Below are 22,708 nucleotides of genomic sequence, written 5' to 3' on the forward strand. Positions count from 1 at the left end.
GTCTCATTGCTCTCAGTCCAAAGGAAGTGGGTCAGGGGAAATCTTTAATGAACGCTCCTCATATTTTGTGAAGTCTTGACTCTGCCTTCTCTCCTCTGCTTTAGTTACCCCTGTTTATAGGCCTTCCCAGTAGTGTAGATAACTTCCTTTGTATTAGTTTTTGGGGGAAGCTTAAAATCCCCCAGAGGCCAATCTTAGTTGGTCTATTCCATTTCCCTGCACAAAGCTCTTTGCTGGACTTCTTAATACAGGAGAGCTATAGTGAACTAGAGGCTTGGATATTGTATTGTCGAAGGCTTTCATGGCTGGAATCACTAGGTTCTTGTAGGTTTTTTTGGGCTATAGGGCATGTTCTAGAGGCATTTCTCCTGACGTTTCACCTGCATCTATGGCAAGCATCCTCAGAGGTAGTGAGGTCTGTTGGAAATAGGAAAAAGGGTTTATATATCTGATATATAAACCCATTATCAGATACATAAACCCACTGTCCTAATTCCAACAGACCTCACTACCTCTGAGGATGCTTGCCATAGATGCAGGTGAAACGTCAGGAGAAATGCCTCTAGAACATGGCCCTATAGCCCAAAAAAACCTACAAGAACCTGGCTTGGATATTGTCTGGAATTCTGGGCCTAGCAATCCAAAACAGGCATTCTTAGCACCTTCTGCTGCTGCTGCATTTAGCAGTATTTTATACCAGCAGTCCAAAGAACAACTGAAGCTTTTGGCCAGCCTAAGCTTCACAGGAAAGAAGATAAAGACAGTTTATAACCATTGCTTGCACCAGAGGCAAGAGAGATTTTCAAAAACCCCAGAAGGATGACTGCAACCAGCAAATTCTCCCTTTGTAATGTCTTGTTTAATTCCTACCGGCTGTTAGGAATTGTGGGAGTTGTAGTCCAAAACACCTGGAGGGCCCACGTTTGCCCATACCTGCTGCAGATGCACCTTAAGCCTTGCATCAAAAGCAGCTTCCTGCTCTGAGCCTCTTCCTTTCCTCCTCCCTGGATCTGCTGCTCCGGATTGGCTGTCCCTAAACACTCACTCTGCCTTGATCCCGCCCCTTCCTGTGCCGCTTGGCTCCCCAAACGGGGCTGCAACAGAGTGTCTTTCCATCCCGGATGTGGTCTTCTAGGGGGAGAGATCACCCCAAGCCATGAATCACACGGTGGCATGAAGCAGCCTTGGATCTTTGGCCGGTGAACCCGTGTCATGGGTATCGTCTGCATCCTCTTACACGTGTAGGATCCAGGAGCAAGGGGGACGCGCCTCTCCAAGCTTGGCTTTGTAAGGACAACTCTTTTTAACCTCCTCTTTACTCTCTCCACTGTAGAATGAATGGAGTTTGACAGCACTTGTCTCTGCTGGGTGCCTATGGGATCTTGAGAGTATTAGTTTGACATGGTCTCTAGCCTTCTCTGCCAAAGAATGCTGGTTCCCCACCATACTACAAAGCCCATGATTCCATTGCGGTGGAAGTGGTGTCAACCCACATTAATTCCACAGTGTAGATGCATCCTTCTGTGATCCCGTACTACAGATCGACCATCCCTTTTCCAGGATCTATACCCCAGAATATCAAGGCAGAAAATCCCACATTATCTGTGGACTCAGATATTTACTTACTTAGGCAATCTCTCGTTGTCCGAGTAGGATTGTCTTCCAAGTTCGGTGTCTTGGTGGTGGGTAAGTAGGTGACTGTTGAGCCCTATTCTTGACCTGCATGTTCTGCCGCAGTCAGGGCATCATTTTCCAGGTGAAAAGCGGTCCCAGTCAGGGTTAACTTGTTGCTCCTTCCTCTTGGCACGTTTCTCCCTTTTGCCCTCCATTCGTGCCTCTTTGAATTCTGCAGCACTGCTGGTCACAGCTGACCTCCAGTTAGAGCACTCAAGGGCTTCCCAATCTCGGTGTCTATGCCACAGTTTTTAAGATTAGCATCTTTCAATCTCTTTTCCTGTCCACCAACATTTTGTTTTCCGTTCTTGAGTTCGGAGTAGAGTAACTGCTTTGAGAGACGGCGATGGGGCATTCGGACAATGTGGCCAGTCCAGCAGAGTTGGTGGCGGAGGAACATCGTTTACATGCTGGTGGTCTTTGCTTCTTCCAGCACGCTGACGTTTGTCCGCCTGTCTTTCCAAGAGATTTGCAGGACTTTTAGGAGGCAACGCTGATGGAATTGTTCCACGAGTTGCATGTGATGTCTGTAGACAGTCCACGTCTCACAGGCGTATAGCAGGGTTAGGAGGACAATGGCTTTATAAACAAGCAAGTAAGTAAGTACTTACTTATAAACAAGCACCTTGGTATCCCTACGGATGTCCCAGTCCTCTCTGCTTCATTTGGAAAAATGCTGCACTCGCAGAGTTCAGGCGGTGTTGTATTTCAGTGTCAGTGTTGACTTTTGTGGAGAGATGGCTGCCAAGGTAGCGGAAATGGTCAACATTTTCTAATGTTACACCATTAAGCTGTATTTCTGGCATTGGAGAGGGATTGGCTGGTAGACTGCTGGAAGAGCACTTTGGTTTTCCCAATGTTCAATGAAAGGCTAAGCTTCTTGTATGCTTATGCAAAGGTGTCTAGAGTGACTTGTAGGTCTTCTTCTTAATGCGTACAGACAATGTTGTCATCAGCATATTGGAGTTCTATAACAGGTGTTGTTGTTGCCTTGGTTTTGGCTTTCAGTCTGCTTAGGTTAAATAGCTTGCCATCTGTCCGATAGATGATTTCCACTCTGGTGGGAAACTTCCCATCAACAAGATGAAGTATCATAGCGATGAAGATGAAAAATAAGGTTGGGGCAATAACACATCCCTGTTTGACACCTTATTCCACCTTAAATGGGTCACTTTGGGAGCCATTGCTGTCCAAGATTGTTGTCATCATGGAGTCTAGATGCACCCTTCCGCGATCCTGTACTACAGATTGACCATCCCTTTTCCAGGATCTAAGATGCTCCAAAATTGTCTGGCCTGAAGTGTTTAAATTTTGCTGTTTCATTCTGATGGATTTTTCCATTACAAGTATGACAGGCATCCTCAGAGGCTGAGATCTCACAACCTCTGAGGATGCCTGACATAGATGCAGGCGAAACGTCAGGAGAGAATGCTTCTGGAACATGGCCATACAGCCTGGAAAACACACAACAACCCAGTGATTCTAACCATGAAAGCCTTTGACAATACAAGTTGGATATTCCTGAATTCTGGAATCCAAAATACTCAGAAAGTCAAAACCATCCACATGGGTGGCTGAAATAGAGTGCACCCTTTGTTGTAAAATGAATGTGGTTTGACAGCACTTTGATTGACGTGGTTTCACACAATGGAATTCTAAGCTCGATCACTTGGTGAGACACTAGCACTCTTTGACAGAGAAGGATGAAGACCTTATGAAACTACAACTCCCTTTCTTTTTTTGTCGTGTCAGGAGCGACTTGAGAAACTGCAAGTCACTTCTGGTGTGAGAGAATTGGCCATCTGCAAGGACGTTGCCCAGGGGACGCCTGGATGATTTGATGTTTTTATCATCCTTGTGGGAGGCTTCTCTCATGTCCCCGCATGAGGAGCTGGAGCTGATAGAGGGAGCTCATCCACCTCTCCCCGGATTTGAACCTGCATCTTGTCAGTCTTCAGTCCTGCCGGCTCAGGGGTTTAACCCACTGTGCCACCGGGGGCTCCATTACAACTCCCATGATCCCATAACATTAAGCCATGGCAGTTAAATGGGTGTGAAACTAGCTCAGGCATGGGCCAACTTGGGCCCTGCAGGTGTTTTGGACTTCAACTCCCACAATCCGCTTAAGTAGCTGAGGGGAAAAGGAAGAAGCCTGGGGAATTCTGGGAGTTGAAGTCCAAAACACCTGCAGGGCCCAAGTTGGCCCATGGCTGTCCTAACCCCAATGAATGTGGATAACTGACTGTAAAGGAAGCATTGCGCTACATACCTTTTAGTAAGAATTACAAAAGGGGTCCTAACTGGGTTGCCTGTCTTCCCAGCACGGTGGCTTTGAGATGATGGAGCATGTGCGCCAGGGCCGCCAACGGGCCTCGGAGACCATCCGCAAGCAGAAACGCAAGGAGCTGGATGCCAGGCGGGGCAAGTGCCGGATCCGTATCGGCAGCCACTTGGAGCAATGGTGCCGGCTCAAAGAGCAGCTGGGGTTTTCCTTGCACTCCCAGCTGGCCAAGTACTTGCTTGACAGGTGAGAGGACCTGTGGCAGGTAAACCGAGAATTGCTACCTTTGCCTCAATCCAAAGTAGCATGTTGAACTACAGCACCAGCCTGTAACTAGCCAAATTAGTTGAGGAACATTGGGAGTTGTAGTCCAGCAACATCTGGAGGATCTGTAATTCCTATTCATAATTTCCATTTCTGCTTCTAAGAGGGAGGTGGGACTTGTGGAGTCCCCCAGTTGTTAACAAAGACCAGTATTTTCTGTTGGTCATAGCGGTTCTGTATAGGAATTTTGACCCAATTCTATCATTGGTGAGGTTCAGAATGCTCTTTGATTGTAAGTGAACTATAAATCGCAGTAACTACAGGTCTCAAATGTCAAGGTTTATTTCTCCCAAACTGCATCTGTTTTCACATTTGGGCATATTGAGTATTCGTGCCAAGTTTGGTCCAGATCCTTCATTGTTTGAGGCCACAGTGCTCTCTGGATGTAGGTGAACTACAACTCCAAAACTCAAGGTCAATGCCCACCAAACCCTTCTAGTGTTTACTATTGCTCATGGGATTTCTGTGTGCCAAGTTTGGTTCAATTCCATCGTTGGTGAAGTTCAGAATGTTATTTGAGTGTAGGTTAACTATAAATCCCAGCAACTACAACTCCCAAATGAGAAAATCAATTTTTTTAGTAATGGTCACTCCTTGGGTTAGTAGGTGTCTTGTGGCCAAATTTGGCGGCAATTCATCAAGCGTATTTTGAATTATGATGTCACTCAAAATGAACAGAGCAGTTATGTATACATATAGATCAATTTCTGTCTTTGCTTAGTATCTCCCTCATTATGTTCTTAAAATTGTTTTGTATGCTGCAAGCAATAAGAAATACTCTTATCATTAACCAAGTGCACTTCTAACCAAATGTTCTTCTTCTTCATCTCTGCCATTTCTCATATAGGTACAATTCGCCTAGCTCAGTGGTAAAAACAGGTAAGAGTCCTTTCGAATTAACTGGAAATTAACACAGTGACCTTTGTTAGAATAATAATAATAATAATAATAATAATAATATTTATACCCCCCACCATCTCCCTGAAGGGATTCTGTGCGGCTTACAAAGCACTCCAAAGTGCCCCATATAAAATAAACAATACATAGAACCGAAAACAATAAAAAACATGAAATTACAATCACCTACACATGTCATCGCCCCCACATATAAATCACATAATAAAATAAAATGCATAAAACACAGTTATAACTGCAGGTAAAATTAGTTATTTGTGATAAATGAACCCAATTCCAAAGTGAAGCCAACACTAAATCCTCAGACTAGCCTTTAAAATCTATTTGAGCTCAAAGGTGTGTTTAAAAAGCCATGTTTTTAAACTGGATCGGAAAGCTTTGAGACTGGCAGCTAACATAATCTCCCTAGGAAGGGTATTCCAGAGCCGGGGGGCCACCACCAAGAAGTCCCTCTCTCTCATCCCCACCAACCATACTTGGGATGGTGGTGGCACCGAGAGAAGGACTTCCCGGTGAATCTCAAAAGTATTATATTAAATTTGTTTAATTGTTATGTAGTTCTCAGAGTGATAGCATAAAATGGAAAGAAGGGAGATATAGAAATCAAACAGCATCTTTCATATCGTTTTTTTTTTTAAAGCATCAAAGTTGGAGGAAGGGAAAGAGAAATGAAAAAATCAAATTTACCCTGGCATAAATCTGCAACAGAGTGACCCCATATTTGGCACAAATGTTGTCTAGATATGTCCTGAGTGCATCCACTCCATTTGGGAAGCCCACATCTCACCATCTCTGTACCACTGCTACATCTAATTGGCCATGAATCTGCTTCTGAACTCCTGGCTCTTGCAGGCACCTCTGCTGATGCTAGAAAGAGACGCGGCAAGAAAGATTGTCCCCCTCCTTCTTGCTGGCTCTGTTCTGGCCTCAGCGGAGATGCCTGTGATGGCTAGGAGCTTGGATGGAGCTCCGTGGCTGCGTACAAGCAATGGCAACAGTGCCACAAGGACAATCCAACATCTTTCCATGCACCGATGAGCCCAATCGGATGAGAGGATTGGGCTGAATCAGACCAGTCTTCCCTGAAGGCATGGGACACTCCAGAGAACTCCCTAGCTTTGTTGAAAGACTGTTTAGATAAACAAAAAACAAAGCCCATTATACCCACCAGAACTTGCTGCTGTACACTATGGGGACAACAAGAAAAACCATTCTTGGCACATCTTGGCTTTTGGGATCATGTAGATAAGCCCTAAATCATGTATAATTTATGGGAAATTTAATGTGTGACATTAAATTAAGCTATTTTGTACTAGTATGTTCTTTGTTGTTATGCCTCTAAGTTATTTCTGGCTTATGGTGCCCCTAAGGTGATACCACAAGGTTTTCTAGGGCTGAGCGTGTGTGGCTCACCCAAGATCACCTAGTGGGCTTCCATTATTTGAGCAGGAATTGAGCCCTGATCTCAAGTCATACGGAGCCCCCAGTGGTGCAGCAGGTTAAACTGCTTAGCTGCTGAACTTGCTGACCAAAAGGTTGGCAGTTCAAATCCGGAGAGCGGGGTGAGCTCCCATTGTTGGCCCAGTTCCTGCCAACCTAGCAGTTCGAAAACATTCAAATGTGAGTAGATCAAAAGGTACCACTCTGGCAGTCATGCCGGCCACATGACCTTGGAGGTGTCTACATACAATGCTGGCTCTTTGACTTAGAAATGAAGATGAATACCACCCCTCAGAGTCGGACATGGCTAGACTTAATGTCAAGGGGAAACCTTTACCTTTACCTACTCGAATCATAGTCCAATACTCAGAACACTGCACCACACTGGCTCTCATCTGAAAATCCACTAATTTATCTAATGGGAAAAGGGCAGCTCATCTCTAGTTCTCCCTCTCCTTCTGAACTTAGCAATTGGTGAGCCTCTTCTTTGGGGTTTTGCTGTCCATTGGGCTAAATCAATACTTATGGGGTTATAGAAGAATAGGGATGATGAAAAGACTCATTTGTGGAAATCTTGTTTTCTGTTGAAGTTTGGTGTACCAGGTCTCATACTGATTATATTCTCTCGCCCTCTCTGTCTCTCCCTTTTTCTTGTCCCAGGACAGGATGGCTCCAACACCACTCCCCATCCCTTTCCATCCGACGCACTGCAGCACCTTGTTGTCCTATCCCACAATCACAGCCAAGAGTGCGGCTTCATCCCTAACATGAAGTCTGCTATCCCGGACCCCAAAGACATCTCAGATGGCATGCTCTGGGAGTGCCTGGCTGGCCACACCTTCTCTTGGAAACCCCCCACCCCACAGACCTGCACGGCATCCCCCTGCAAAGCCACCTCTGGAGCAGACCGGGACAAGGAGAAGGAGAAGGAGGAAAAAGCTGTGAGTTCCCGACTCAGCCCCCCTCCCTCCCCAGCCATCCGACGCCGGCGTTCCCTCCGCAGGGCTGCAGCTGCCCATGCCTTTTCCTTAGCACTTGCCTCTGACTCGCCATGTCCGGTGGATGCAGCAGAACCATCTTCCAGAGAGGATGGGGAGGGCAATGCAGAAAGAGAGAAGACAGCGTGCATGTCTTCCAGCAGCAGAGAAGGCCTGGGCAAGGAGGCAGAACCACTGAGTGGCCACAGCATGGAGGAGACAGGTGAGGGGGCTGGCAGGTTGCAGGAGGAGGCAAAGGGATTGGAGAGGTCTTGCCTTGGGATGACACTGCTTTGAGTCCCAATAGTGGGAGAAAAGCAGAATAAAAGTAAATAATAATAATAATAATAATAATAATAATAGGGATGAGGGGCCATTTTGTCGACTCTTGTGTTGGGCTGTGAGGTGTGCCACTCTGACCTGACTTCAAATAAAAGAGAGCTGGGAAAGAGTTAGCCCCCTAAGTGCAGCCTTAAGGCCAACTACCATATATACTAGGCGTGGGCAAACTTGTGCTCTCCGGATGTTTTGGACTTCAACAATAATGAATGTCTGATTTATATTATCTCAAACTATCTCCATTTCCATTTCTAGCCTCCGCTGTGGACTTTACTAATTTGGCTCGGAGTTTTTGGGCTGCAACTGCAAATGTGGCAACCTTTAATTTTATATTTTGGGAATAATCCACTAACAAGTCACAGACAACTGTACTAAAGGAATGGGATACAATTTGCAATTGTAGTTAGGAATTTTTAGGAATTTATTAACCTAGAGTTACAGATATATAAGTGATTCTTATTCGCAAGTCTTTACAGTCCTGGCAATAGTGTAAGAATGCATAGACATTTTGCCTTACTGGGCAGCAGCCACTGGAAACAACTGGAAACCATAGACTGACATTTCCATGATTCTATCAGCAATATCCTGTGCAAGAAGGAATTACAATAGAGATCCTGTTTCTGATTATTACACTGCATGTAGTTGGTGGGAAAGAGCTGGTCACCTCTTCATTTACAAAACATAAAATCCTGTTGATCAGTCTGTGGCTTTTCACCTTCATCTGATATGTTGTGTGGTTTCCCTTTCAGCCATTTCAGCTGAAGAAGTAATTCCAGGTAGAACAGAATCCCCAGGACCTGAAATGTAAGTTTATTCCCTGGTTGCTTTTTTGGCTTTTTGAAAACTGTCTACAGATGTGGATAGCAAGCTAGCTTGCTCTGTAGTGTAGTAGTCATGTGCATTTGGGACTTACCTTGATCCGTTTCAAGTCCCGGCTTTCGGTGAAAGCTGTTTTCATCTGAGCCTCCTGAAATCGGGAGATCAGATATTTGTTTTTTGTTTTCAGGGCTGAAAGATGAGTTTTCTTTCAGCCCATTATTGGGGGGGGGGGGGGACTTCACTCATGGACCCAAAGTGCCCGAGCCTACAGGTGCAGCTCCTTACTACAGGAGCGCTCCTTACTCGGCACATGGCTGCAGCCACCTTGACACTTTGGACCTATGTACCTGGGCCTGGCAGGGCCTGCAGCCAAGCACCGAGTAAGGAGCACTCCTCACTTGGTGCTTGGCTGCAGGCCCTGCCAGGCCCGGACACATAGGCCCAAAGCGCCAGGTGCGTGCAGCCGAGTACCACGTAAGGAGCGCTCCTTGCTCAGCTGTAGGTCCTGCGGGGCCTGGATATGTAGACCCCAAGCCTGTACCCATAGACCCAGGCACTTTGGGCCTATGGGTGCAGGCTTTGGGCCTATGCATCTGGGCCTGGCAGAGCCTGCAGCTGAACGCCAGGTAAGGAGCTCAGCTGCAGGCCCTGCCAGGCCCCAGGTAATTGATCCGAAAAGCAGGTTTTGACCCAGTACCCACTCCTGTCTGCCTTTCGTATTGATTGCATTTTCGTTCCAGGAGAGGCGTTTCCATTTTGCACCATCCTAAACACAAATCAAACGAAACACAAATCAAACGAATGGGACAAAATTCCAGCTCATGACTAGTGTGTAGTGATTTTAAATGTCACCCCAGCTATAGATCCCAGTTGTTCGCGATATAGCTGCCCTCTTAATTCTCTCAGGCTGATTGTTCTTCCTCTGAAGAGCTTCTAGGGTGGTTCCTGGCAAGGTTGAGGCTCCTTCTTTGGAGGCTCTTAAACAGAGGGTGAATGGCCATCTGTCAGGGGTGCTTTGAATGTGATGTTCCTGCTTCTTTGCAGGGGTTTGGACTGGATGGCCCATGAGGTTTCTTCCAACTCTTATCATTCTAGGAGTTCCACTCTCCCTCAAGATATATTCAGTAGCTGTAGGGGGTTCCTATGTCAGTAGGAAGTTGAAATTACTCAAGTCTGAAGTTTAATGGAACTATATAATGTACTGTTTTGTCTTTTTCAACACCTTGGTAACTACTTTATTATCGTTCAGACTTAAACACAAGCGAGATTCACAATCCCACTGACATTTTCTTCCCCATCAATTAAACAGAAAAATAGCCTCTGAATGCATCTAGTCAGTGAGTGACAAACCATCCTCTCCCAGCAAACTTGTTTTCTACTGCTCCAGAGACTAAGGCTTGGAGCAATGGATTCAAAATGCTGGAAAAGGTAACACAGAGCTCTTTGATAATGGAATAGTCTGCCTCAGAGCATGATGGAATCTCCTTCTATTTAAGTATTTAGGCAGAGAACTCTCTCTGGGGCAGAGTGTTCCACTGTGAGGGCTGTTCAGCAGTGGAACTCTCTGCCCAGGAGTGTAGTGGAGGCTCCTTCTTTCGAGGCCTTTAAAAAGAGGCTGGATGGCCATCTGTCAGGGGTGCTTTGAATGCAGTTTTCGTGCTTCTTGGCAAGGGGTTGGACTGGATGGCCCATGAGTTCCCTTCCAACTCAATGATTGTATGTTTGGAGTGCTTTGATTGTGTGTTCCTGCATGGCAGAATGGGGTTGGACCGGATGACCTTTGGGGTCTTTTCCAACTCTAAGATTCTGTGATTCTATGGATGTTTTTTTTTTTTTTAAACTCTGCATCCCTTCCTCTCACTTTCTGGGACTCTTTTTAGCACTTCAGTTCCCCTGGAGGCGATGCCTGAGTCGCTACCAGACCAAACAGAGGAGCAAAGACAAGGAGGAGGGGAAGATGAAGAAGGAGATGAAGATGATTTGGCAGAGGAAGACAACCTGGCCTACGCAGATGACTTGCGAGATGAGAATTACTATCCTTCTCTAGAGAGGTACGGAGTTTATGGAAGAGGCTAGAGAAGGTTGGGAGTACAAGTCTTTTGGTAACAGTAAGTTATTACTAGAAAGGAGATTCCACCTGAACGTTAGGAAGAACTTCCTGGCCGTGAGAGCTGTTCAGCAGTGGAACTCTCTGCCCTGGAGTGTGGTGAAGGCTCCTTCTTTGGAGGCTTTGAAACAGAGGCTGGATAGCCATCTGTCGGTGGTGCTTTGAATGTGATTTTCCTGCTGCTTGCCAGGGGGTTGGACTGGATGGCCCACGAGGTCTCTTCCAACTCTAGGATTCTATGAGATAACCATAGTTTTTCTACCTTCACTAAGCACCATGACAGTGGAGGGGCTACTCTACATGAAATACAGACCTGGATCAGGGGATTACAATTGCTATTGTAAGGAAACAATTTCCACCTTATGCCCCTACCTCTATCAAACACATGTAAAGCAGATGGTGATAACCCTTGCTTGCTGTCACTTTGTAAATGCTACTCATTTTAGTTTTAGTCAATGCATCTGTTTCTCCAGGTGGATTAGGCTTTTATACACAAACATGTGTCCCATCTTGCTTTTTCTCATAGGGACTCAAAGCTGCAGCGACACCACAAAGGCAGCAAGAGCCCTTCGGAAGAGGAGCAGCAGCAGCAACCCACGAGTGAAACGTGTCTCGCCAACCAGGGCCTTTCTTCAGACAAAACTGGCGAAGTGGGGTGAGAGGGCAAGCTTGGTGTCAATACGTGAGGAAGGCAGTGGGAGAGACAAAATCAGATTTTAATAATAATAATAAAATATATAAATATAAATGTAATGTTCGTTTGTGAGATTAACATAACTCAAAATCTACTGGAAGAGTTGACACCAAATTTGGACACAATACCCCTATCAGGCCAACAAGTGACCATCACTCATAAAAACACTGAAAAACAGAGCGGAAGGGACTTAAAAAGCAAAAAAAACCCAAAAATACATCACAACACATGCGCAAAACCACATATATAAACACAAACACACATATATACACACATATATGCATATAGACACACAAAACACATACACAGAAAGGGGGAAGGAAGGAAGGAAGGAAAGAAAGAAGGAAAGAAGGAAGGAAGGAAGGAAGGGAGGGAGGAAGGGAAGGGAAGAAAGAAGGGTAGAGAAGGAAGGAGAGAAAGAAGGAGAGAAGGAAAGAAATAAAGGTAGAGAAGGAAGAAGAGAAGGAAATAAAAAAGTGAAAGAGGGAAGGAAGGAGAGAAGGAACAAAAGAGAGAAATAGGGAGGGAAGGAAGGAGACACGGAAGGATGGAACCAAAGAGCAGATGAAGCGAGAAAAAGAAACAGGTAGAGAAGGAAGAAAGAAGAAGGAAAAGAAAAAGAGGGAAGGAAGGAAAGAAGGATGGAAAGAAAGAAAAAAGGAGAGAAAGAGGGAAGGAAGGTTGGCCACAACAACGCATGGCGGATACAGCTAGTTATTATTATTATTATTATTATTATTATTATTATTATTATTTGAATGCGATTTTCCTGCTTCTTGGCAGGAGGGTTGGACTGAATGGCCTACGAGGTCTCTTCCAACTCTATTATTCTATGATTCTATATTCTGCCCTATCTCAGGGCGGATTACAGTACACATATACCGCAAACATTCAATTCCGTTATACAGTTAACAGACAGACAGTACATAAACAGGTAAAGGCTTCCCATCTTTTTCCATCTCTGGCATTTGGAGGCTGTGCTCGACTCCGGCCATGGGGGTGCTGTCGCTCCATCTTACATGCCGAGGAGCTTTGTTGTCTTTAGACTCTCTCCCAATTGAATTGCCATCATGTCTGCATGGGCACCTTTTATTACCTCCCTGCCAAAGCAGTACCTATTTATCTACTCACATTACTTTTTTTGAACTGCTAGGTGAGCAGAATCTGGGCTGACGGGTGGGAGCTCACCCCAACCCGGACTTGAACTTCGATTGACAAGATTTTCTGCAGTTGGCGGTTTAACCCGCTGTGCTAAAACTTGGCCCACAAAGAAGTAATAGTCCCACTCCATTCTGCTTTGGTCAGATCTCACTTGGAATAAATAATAATAAATAAATAAATATTCCATTCGGTTCTGGGCATCACAAACTGAAGCATGTTCAGAAGAGGGTAACTAAAATGGTAAACGGTCTGGAAGCCAATCCCTATGAGGAGTAGCTCTGAGAGCCATATTATGCCATGCAGGAATACACAATCGGAACATTCCCAACAGATAGCCATCCAGACTCTGTTTAAAGAGAGACTCCACAGAACTCCAAGGCAACATATTTCAATGACAAACATCTCTCATTCAGGAGGGTTTTTTCATATTTCCATGGCTTTTCTCTGAAATATATAGCACCTGGTATTCCTTAAGGATCCATCATCCAAGTACTAATCTTTAGCTTCCAAGATGAGAAAGTATTTGCCACTTTTAGGGTATTTAGGCCCTGAGATAGTAACATGCCCAAGCTCTATTCCCATTGTTATCATAACTGCAGGCAAAAGGCCCTTTTGGAGGAGAGGGTTTCCTTTGCTATATTCTTGACCAAACATCTTTTCTTCCCGTACAGCTTGAAGAGGCGGATACAGCCTAATGACGAAGATGTGGCCCAGATTGGTCCAAAGCGAATCAGGTGGGCACCACTCCTTGGCATTTCAACCCGACAAGGCATTTTCATAACTGACATAACTGTTCATATCTAAAATCAACAAATGCTCACCCATTTTTGCTTTAGCAATACATGCTTTAAAAATACTTGATCAGCACTGGACAAATCTGACCAAATCTTCTTTTCCCCTAAAGCGGTTCAGTGGCCAGCTCTATACCAGTGTTTCTCAACCTGTGAGTCCCAGATGTTTTGGTCTTTGCAACTCCCAGAAATCCTAACAGCTGGTAAACTGGTTGGGATTTCTGAGAGTTGTAGGCCAAAATACCTGGAGAACCACAGGTTGAGAAACACTGCTCTAGACTTTTTCCCAGAGCTCTGCATGTTCAATTCTGCATCGTTTACTGCCAAAGTATTGTTACATAATCTTATAATTCTGTTGTGATATTTGGAGCAGGAAGTTTTAACTGTCTCTTCCTTTTTCCTTTTCTTTCTTCTTCTGTTATTTTTTTTTTTTCAGGAAGGCAGCTAAACGAGAGATTCTCCTTTGTGACTACGATGGCTGTGGGAAGATTTTCTCCAACCGGCAATACTTGAATGTAAGGGACAAAGTAGTGGCAAAAAGGAAATTTGAATGGTTACTCAAAATGGTTATTTGAATGGTTATTCAAAGCACCCCTGACAGATGGCCATCCAGCCTCTGTTTAAAAGCTTCCAAAGAAGGACCCTCCACCACACTGCGTGGCAGAGAGTTCCACTGCTGAACAGCTCTCACAGGAAGTTCTTCCTAATTACCAAGTGAAGTTTCCAACTCTGGTCTCCAGAGTATTACTCCAAGACCTAAAACAAGACAGCCTTAGCTAGTACTTAAAATGAATGGACTCTGAGAAATTAAAATCAGAGAAATTAGTGTTAATTGTTCAGCCTGAAGTGAACAATTTGGGCTGCAGTGCTGCAGTGGGTGAAACCGCTACGCTGTTGAACTGGCTGATTGGAAGGTTGGTGGTTTGAATCTGCGGAAAGGGTGAGTTCCCACTGTTAGCCCCAACTTCTGCCAACCTAGCAAATGTAAATAGATCAATAGGTACCGTCTTGGCGGGAAGGTAAACAGTGCTCCATGCAGTCATTACCTAGGAGATGTCTACGGACAATGTAGGCTCTTTGGCTTAGAAATGGAAATGAGCATCCCCCACCCCAGAGATGAAAGGGGAAGCCTTTACCTTTATCTATGTATCTCTGTGTTGTTGTTTCTAGGCATTGGATGTTTGCCTTTGTGTATGCTGGAATCCACCTTGAGTCCCCTCGGGGAGTTAAGGTGGAATACAAATAAAGTATTATTGTTATTGTTATCATTCCTTCCCCAGCACCACAAGAAATACCAGCATGTTCACCAAAAAACCTTCACCTGTTCAGACCCCAGCTGCGGCAAGTCCTTCAACTTCAAGAAACACCTCAAGGAACATGAGAAACTTCATAGTGGTGAGCATGCCAAGCCCTGGAGTCACATTCATACCTTCTGAGCCTCTCATTTTGCCATGACCCCTTCTCTGGGCTGCCTTTCTCAGCTTTTATACAGGTTTCCTCCCATTCTTACACCCAAAGAACTGAGCTGTAAGGCACAAAATGTTTTGCTGAAATAAATTGGTTAAGTCTTAAAGGGGAAAACTCAATTTTCATTCCCTTTCCATTAATTTCTTTTGGTCATGTCAGGAGCAACTTGAGAAACTGCAAGTTGCTTCTGGTGTGAGAGAATTGGCCGTCTGGAAGGACGTTGCCCAGAGGACGCCCGGATGTTTGTGATGTTTTAACATCCTTGTGGGAGGCTTCTCTCACGTCCCCGCATGAGGAGCTGGAGCTGATAGAGGGAGCTCAACAGACTAATACAATTACTCTATGTAACAAAATTAGAATTTTTTTTTCTGTTCCTGATTTGAAAGTGTTATTTCCTATTTAATTGTGCATTATGTACTTTGAAAGTAGTTGTTCTACTCCAGAAACTTCATTTTTGTGGCTGCTACAAACTATGTTGAATTGATTGAAACTCGAGATGTTCACTGAAAAACAAAATGTGCTGCAGAATGTCCCACAAACTTGTTCCGTGTTTTCATGATAGAATCAATTAGGAAATGCCATTTATAACCCAGGAATGAAAATCATGTAATATAGTGTTATCTCTTTAAAGATGATTAAAAACAGGAGTTCTGACTTGATTATTTTGAAGAAAAAATATTGTGATAATTTTGCCATGCAATCTGTTACGTCCAACTCAAAATAACCAGTGGGTTGACTTCTTTCCCCATCTCCTTGAACTTGCAGATAAACGTGACTACATCTGTGAGTTTTGTGCCCGCTCCTTCCGGACAAGCAGCAACTTAATTATCCATAGACGAATCCACACTGGAGAAAAACCTTTACAGTAAGTATTAGTCTCTCTTGCACTCCAGGCCTGGAAACACCTGTGACCACTACACCACACAAGAGTCCATAAATATAAGCAATTTATTGTACAAACATAGAAAAAAACATAGAAAAATCAGGAATAAGAAAGGAAGATGTATAATCCAAAAAGGTTTAGCAACAAGTGATAATCCAACAATAATCCAAATGTCTCATCAAGTTCCAGAGGTGATAAAGTCCAAAAAGAGCCAAAAATCACAGATACAGCATCAGTCCACAATAAAGAAAGTATAACTAATAAAACTTGAACGGGAATACAAGACCAGGAACATAAAAAACTTCAGTATATCTTAAATCCAAAATCAAAGCTTTACTTGAACTAGGAACAAGAGAAATCAGGCTTAGCTTCTCACTCTAACGCAGCATTGCCTCAACTTACCTTAAAGTAAACAACTTGTTTAATAAACACCCATGAAATCATTCCGTTTCCCATGAATTTCCTTCACAACTTTCCCACGTAATCTGTCTAAACAACATAAATCTATTTTTGACTCTGATTTGTAAACAAAGCCTTCTTGATCTTCATAGCTACAGGTGGGTTCCCCTGGAAACCCTCCTTATCACTCAGCTCTTCACTTGATTTCTTATCTGCTGTTGCTACTTCTGACTCCCATGAATGCCTTGAGGGCCTGCACTTTCCGAGCCGGTTTCCTCATTGAGAGAACCATAATTTCCCAGACTTGAGAGCCCATCACTTTGTGCCACAGGAAAGCTCACAATCTTCAATTAAACCATCATCCTCTGGTGGCTGATCTACAACAGTCTCCTCCTCAGCTCTTCCTAATCTTCATAAATATATACAGGAGCCCCTTTTATTTCATGGGTAAGGGACCAGATCACTGTTAGAAAATTGAATTGGTTGAAAAATGGAACCCAGGTTTCCATTAGCTAGCAAATTCAAGAATAAACACCAGATAGCCCCAGGTTAACTGAGAAAAAACTGTGTACTGAAAAAGCAGCCACATTGGTCAAAAGAGCAAACCAGGGGTTGAAAATGCAGAATATTCTGTCGAAACAGCAGAATGTCCAAAAAACAGGGGATGCCTGCAGCAGAAACATGAATTTAAATTCATATAAAGATTATAACATTATTAAAACCACGCAATCCAAGATCAATATGGTTAGGGGACTTTCAGGGTATTGTTAAGGGCTCCAGTCTCCTACTTTAACCTCCAGTGCCTTCTGTAAGGGTTTGGAGCACTTAAAAAAATAAAAACAAACAGGTAGGCTGTGGAGATACATGTGGTCCCCAGGCTGCAAATTTCCAACCTGTTCTTTACAAGTTTGCGTGTATGCGCAGAAGGGGAAGGTTGGACCATGCATCTTTCACCCACCATTTATTTCATCCCTCAGTTGGTTGTAGTCAAGCCCCTCCTCCTTTCCTTTTTTCCCCACGCAGATGTGAGATTTGCGGGTTCACCTGCCGCCAGAAAGCCTCCTTGAATTGGCACATGAAGAAGCACGACGCCGACTCCTTTTACCAGTTTTCCTGTGACCTCTGTGGCAAGAAGTTTGAGAAGAAAGACAACGTTGCTGCCCACAAAAGCAAGAGCCACCCAGAAGCAGTGACTGGGCCTCCTCAGTCCATAATGGGCCAGCCACTGGCTATGGAGCAGGTCGAAAACTCTGGACGGGTCCCACCTAGAGACGTGCGGGAGAGGACAGGACACTCCCCCCTTGCCATCACAGTCATTATAGAATGACGGCTGGTCCAAATCAAGGGGAAGGAGTGGCATGGGATTCCTGGCAAATCCCATTTGCAACAGAGAAGGGGTCTGGGGTCTTCCGCCCGGCTAAAGTACCAGCAAGATGAAAACTGCCCAATTTGCAGAGTTGAACGGGTGTGAAGGCCATGATCCCCAAAGCACAGTCCCTCCAACCACATTCCTTCACTCAGCTCAGTCAGTCCCAGCATTGGAGAGATGTTTCTGCACTTATCTGACCTCATTTCTGGAGGCCTGTGTTTTGCCATGCTTCCATCCAGACTACAATGTGACTAAGGATCTGCTTCTAGAGCAGGGATGTCAAACTCATTTTCATCGAGGGCCACATCAGTTTTTAAAGCAGTGTTTCTCAACCTAAGGGTCGGGACCCCTGGAGGGGGGTCGCGAGGGGGTGTCAGAGGGGTCGCCAAAGACCAACAGGAAACATGGTATTTTCTGTTGGTCATGTGGGTTCTGTGTGGAAAATTTGGCCCAATTCTCTCATTGGTGGGGTTCAGAATGCTACTTGATTGTAGGTGAACTATAAATCCCAGCAACTACAACTCCCACATGTCAAGGTCTATTTTCCCGAAACTCCACCAGTGTTCACATTTGGGGATATTAAGTATTTGTGCCAAATTTGGCCCAGATCCATCATCTGGATCACAGTGCTCTCTGAGTTCACAGTGCTCTCTGATGTAGGTAAACTACAACTCCCAAACTCAAGGTCAATGCCCACCAGATTCTTCCAGTATTTTCTGTTGGTCATGGGAGTTCTTTTTTCCCAAGTTTGGTTCAATTCCATCATTGCTGGAGTTAAAATGTTTATTTATTGTAGGTGAACTATAAATCCCAGCAACTACAACTCCCAAATGACAAAATTAACCCCTTCCAGCCCCACCAATATTAAAATTTGGGCGTGTTGGTTATTTGTGCCAAATCTGATCCAGTGAATGAAAATACATCGTGTTTTTCAGATATTTACATTACAATTCATAACAGTAGCACAATTACAGTTATGAAGTAGCAATGAAAATAATTTTATGATTGGGGGTCACTACAACATGAGGAAATGTATTAAGGGGTCACGACATTAGGAAGGTTGAGAAACAGTGCTTTAAAGGGTTGTTTGTAATTGTACGGCTGTATAAACAAAACTATATTGCCCTTGCATTGGAAGCCTTGAGTGCCACGTGAAATGATGTGGCGAGCTGGATTTTGCCCGCAGGCCTTGCATTTGTCATGTGAGTTCTAGAAGCACCCACATTTGGCCTTTCACTGTTCTAGATTTAGCTGAAAGTAGCACCCTGTGGTTGCTTTTTGGCCAATCGCAGCTGAGGACCTTCCAAGGTCCAGCAGTTCCACAAGGCCAGACTTCCTTCTTTTTCCATTTGTTACCCTGATCCATTTCTTCTTGGACAAAATCCCTCTTCCCGGAGAGTGCACTTGCTGAATACGGAGATATTTTTTTCTTGTCAGGAGCAACTTGAGAAACTGCAAGTTGCTTCTGGTGTGAGAGAATTGGCCGTCTGCAAAGACGTTGCCCAGGGGACACCCAGAAGCCTCCTCCTGTGGGAGGCTTCTCTCATGTCCTCGCATGGGAAGCTGGAGCTGACAGATGGGAGCTCACCCCACTCCCTGATCAAACCGCCGACCTTTTGGTCAGCAGTCCTGCCGACACAATGGTTTAACCCATTGCGCTTCCGGGGGTCTCCTAATACAGAGAGGACAGAGGACCTTTGCTTGTACAAAGCACATGCTTCATTACACAACCGAGGTCGGAGCTTGGAAGTCCTTTGGATTAAGTATTCTGTGCCAGTGAATGGCTGGATTTTGCATTTTTTTTCTATAAATTATACAACTTTTGTGAGTACTTATTTTTACATAATGTTGCTAGCCATGGCAAGCTGGCAAACCCTTCTGGAGAGTTGTCCCAGAAGTTGTTCAGGGCACTTTAGTCCCTTCCCCTCGCAAACCTTGGCATTGACTTTTGCCCACCAATTTTCAAAGTTAAAGCAAGTAGCAATTCTCTAGTCCTTGTGGTTTCCAAAAGGACTAGCTTTGGTCTCTATGTGTGTTTTTTATTGAAGTTGGAATTCTCAGGTAACTACATTTTGAACACTCTGGATTTGTTTCTGCATTAAATACATCCTGATCTGGCTGTTCATTGCTATCTGTTCCTGCTGTTTCATTTACACAGCTTTTAAATTATGTGTGCCATTAATATAATACTTAGCCTTCACCACTAGGCTCCTTACAGCTTCTGAAACCGTTCACGAGTTGTTTACTTTTGTCAGCCAGCCCTTGTGCTACTCTGCTGCTGAGTACGCATGCCCAGTGTGGAACACATCTCACCACACTAAAACAGTAGATGTGGCTCTTAATGAGACATGCCGCATTATCACGGGGTGTCTGCGCCCTACACCACTGGAGAAATTACACTGCTTAGCCGGTATTGCACCACCTGATATCCGCCGGGAAGTAGCAGTCAATAGTGAAAGGACTAGATCTCAACGAAAACAAAAAAAATTTCTATCTCTCTACAGCGGCCAGAATAAAACTGGCGCAACTATGGAAAACTAATGAGTTACCAACACTAGAGCATTGGATCATGAAAGTATATGACCTGATGAATATGGACCTACTGACTCAAAGACTCTCTAAAGATAATGACAAGAGGAAAAACACGAACTGGGACAGTTTCCTGAACTACTTTAAGAATAGAAAGGCCTAAAAGTAAAAAATGTTCAACACTGTTTTTAAAAAAAAAAAAAAGACGAAGACATGGACTAATGTTCGAGATACAAAGAAAATTTATATATACCAAATGCTCAGACTAATCGGGAAGTTCTTACTCCCCTGTCACACCAACTTCCCTTCCCCACTCCCCCCCCCTCCCCGCATGGGATGAAAGAAGAGATAAATGGCACCAGAATGGATGAAGGACACCAGGAGTGATTGTGCGAAGGAGTGAATGTACCCAATACCCCCCCTCCCCTCCCACTCCCTCCCTCGTACTCCCAAGATTCTTTTATATTTGTATGTTTAAAAAGCTTAATAAAAATATATAAAAAAAAATAGTGAAAGGACCAAGGCAGAGACATCTCCAGCTCATCCTCTGTTTGGGTATCAGCCAGCACGCCAACGACTTAAATCTAGACATAGTTTTCTAAGATCTACAGAGACACTCGCTGGAACACCTCAGCAAGCGAGAGTCCAAAAGTGGCAGGCTCAAACCCAGAACCTCAACCAATGGCTGATACCAAATGAGAGACTACCCCCTGGGCGCATAGAAGACTGGGCAACTTGGAAGGCACTGAACAGACTGCGCTCTGGCACCTCAAGATGCAGAGCCAACCTTCAGAAATGGGGCTACAAAGTGGAATCCTTGACATGCGAGTGTGGAGAGGAGCAAACCACTGACCACCTGCTGCAATGCACCCTGAGCCCTGCCACATGCACAATGGAGGACCTCCTTGCGGCAATACCAGAAACACTCCCAAGTGGCCAGATACTGGTCAAAGGACATTTAGTCAACTACCAAACTCACAAATTTTGTATTTTGTCTGTTTGTTTGCTTTTTCTGGTAGAATGTAATATAATTGACTGGTTGCCCTGACACGACAAACAAACAGCCAGGGAGGATTCATGGTCTCTCATACAGTAGGATGTTGGCATGAAAGTATGGCTGAACATCCCTGAAAATGGAATTTCTCTTTTAATGCAAATCAATGCTGGTCTCTGTGCGCCTCTTGGAGACCCAAACTGTTCTTGATTTAGAAATAATTAATTTTCTTACACAGTGACTTCCAAGTTTGTTGCAAGAAAGTCAAATTTCACAGAATCATGAAGATGGAGGAGATCACAAGGCCATCGAGTACAACCCGCTGCCACGCAGGGAAATACAACTAAAATGCCCCTTTTGTTTAAAGACCACCTAAAATTGGTCTGTAAAATTACAACAGCAAAACAACAGAGGGGAAACAACCAGGCACAGATTAACACCTCCCAGCAAGAGATTTTCCCAGGCTCAGGCAGGCCTTCAAATGCTAATGAAGGTGATCAGCTGAAACATTCACACCTAACTGCAGCAGGGAAGAGCTCCTTGCCCCACCCTAGCCATTCCACAGATATATAAACCCATTTTTCCTACTTCCAACAGACCTCACAACCTCTGAGGATGCTTGCCATAGATGCAGGCGAAACGTCAGGAGAAATGCTTCTAGAACATGGCTCTATAGCCCAAAAAAACCCACAAGAACCTAGTGATTCCAGCCATGAAAGCCTTCGACAATACATTATTGTTGTTGTTGTTGTTGTTGTAGAAACGAATGTAATTCTAGGATTTGTAGTTTGGTGAGGCACCCTCCTTCTTGGACAAAGAGGGCTAAAGGCCTACATCTCCCATGTTTCCATATAAGCCATGACAACGTGGTGTCAAGCTGCATTCATTCCACAAAGAGAGAAGATGCACCAAAGACCAGCATAGCCTTACACATGGCGTGGCTGGATTTGCTCACTAGAGGGCGCGCTCGCGTCACCCTGATTGAAACCAAGGCCGCCTCATTCCCAGCTGCAAAGGCTTGCCTTCCAAAGCGATGCCCGAGCGCATCCGACGCCTTCCTATTGGAGGAGGCGCGACCAATCGGCTGCTGACTCTTCTCGCCCGATTAGGAGGTCACATGGGCGCGCACCGCGTCGGACCGGAGTGAGAACTGCTTGTGTGCGGTCCGCAGGCGGTGCTGCTGCTGCTGCTGCTTTCTTTCTTCTCTTCCTCCCAGGAAGGAAGAAAGGAAGGAACCCTTTTGGATGCTGGACTTTCTTCCAAGGCGAAAGAATAAAAGGACTGGAAGGAGGAAAGGAACCAAGCCATCTTCCTTGAAGATTTTTAGGAAAGGCTTCTTCCATCCATTGATTTATTTTGCTGCGTTGTTTGGAGAAAATGGTGCTCAGGTCGGTTTGCACATCCCTCCAAGGTAGGATCTGATCAAAACGGATCAACAAGGGATCTTTGGTGCTCGAGAAGGGATTTTTTTTTGGGAGTGATTTTCCAACAAAGGATCTCTGGATTTTGCAAAACAAGAGAAAATTCAAGAAAGGGACTGTTGTG

The 22,708-nt window shown here is 44.6% G+C and overlaps 1 protein-coding gene across 1 annotated transcript; it reads left to right on the forward strand.

The window, feature by feature from the left end:
- Positions 1-1,064: 1,064 nt before the first annotated feature.
- On the forward strand, positions 1,065-19,759 carry LOC132765099 (zinc finger protein 692). Its single transcript, XM_060759279.2, has 12 exons — positions 1,065-1,287; positions 3,996-4,201; positions 5,127-5,158; positions 7,295-7,834; positions 8,700-8,754; positions 10,650-10,820; positions 11,403-11,531; positions 13,403-13,465; positions 13,959-14,037; positions 14,803-14,917; positions 15,755-15,854; positions 17,295-19,759. The coding sequence occupies exons 2-12, from the start codon at positions 4,011-4,013 to the stop codon at positions 17,596-17,598; spliced, it is 1,779 nt and encodes a 592-aa protein (XP_060615262.2). The 5' UTR covers positions 1,065-1,287; positions 3,996-4,010; the 3' UTR covers positions 17,599-19,759.
- Positions 19,760-22,708: the final 2,949 nt, after the last annotated feature.

The sequence above is a fragment of the Anolis sagrei genome, chromosome 2, assembly GCF_037176765.1.
Source record: "Anolis sagrei isolate rAnoSag1 chromosome 2, rAnoSag1.mat, whole genome shotgun sequence".
In the NCBI taxonomy this organism is placed as follows: domain Eukaryota; kingdom Metazoa; phylum Chordata; class Lepidosauria; order Squamata; family Dactyloidae; genus Anolis; species Anolis sagrei.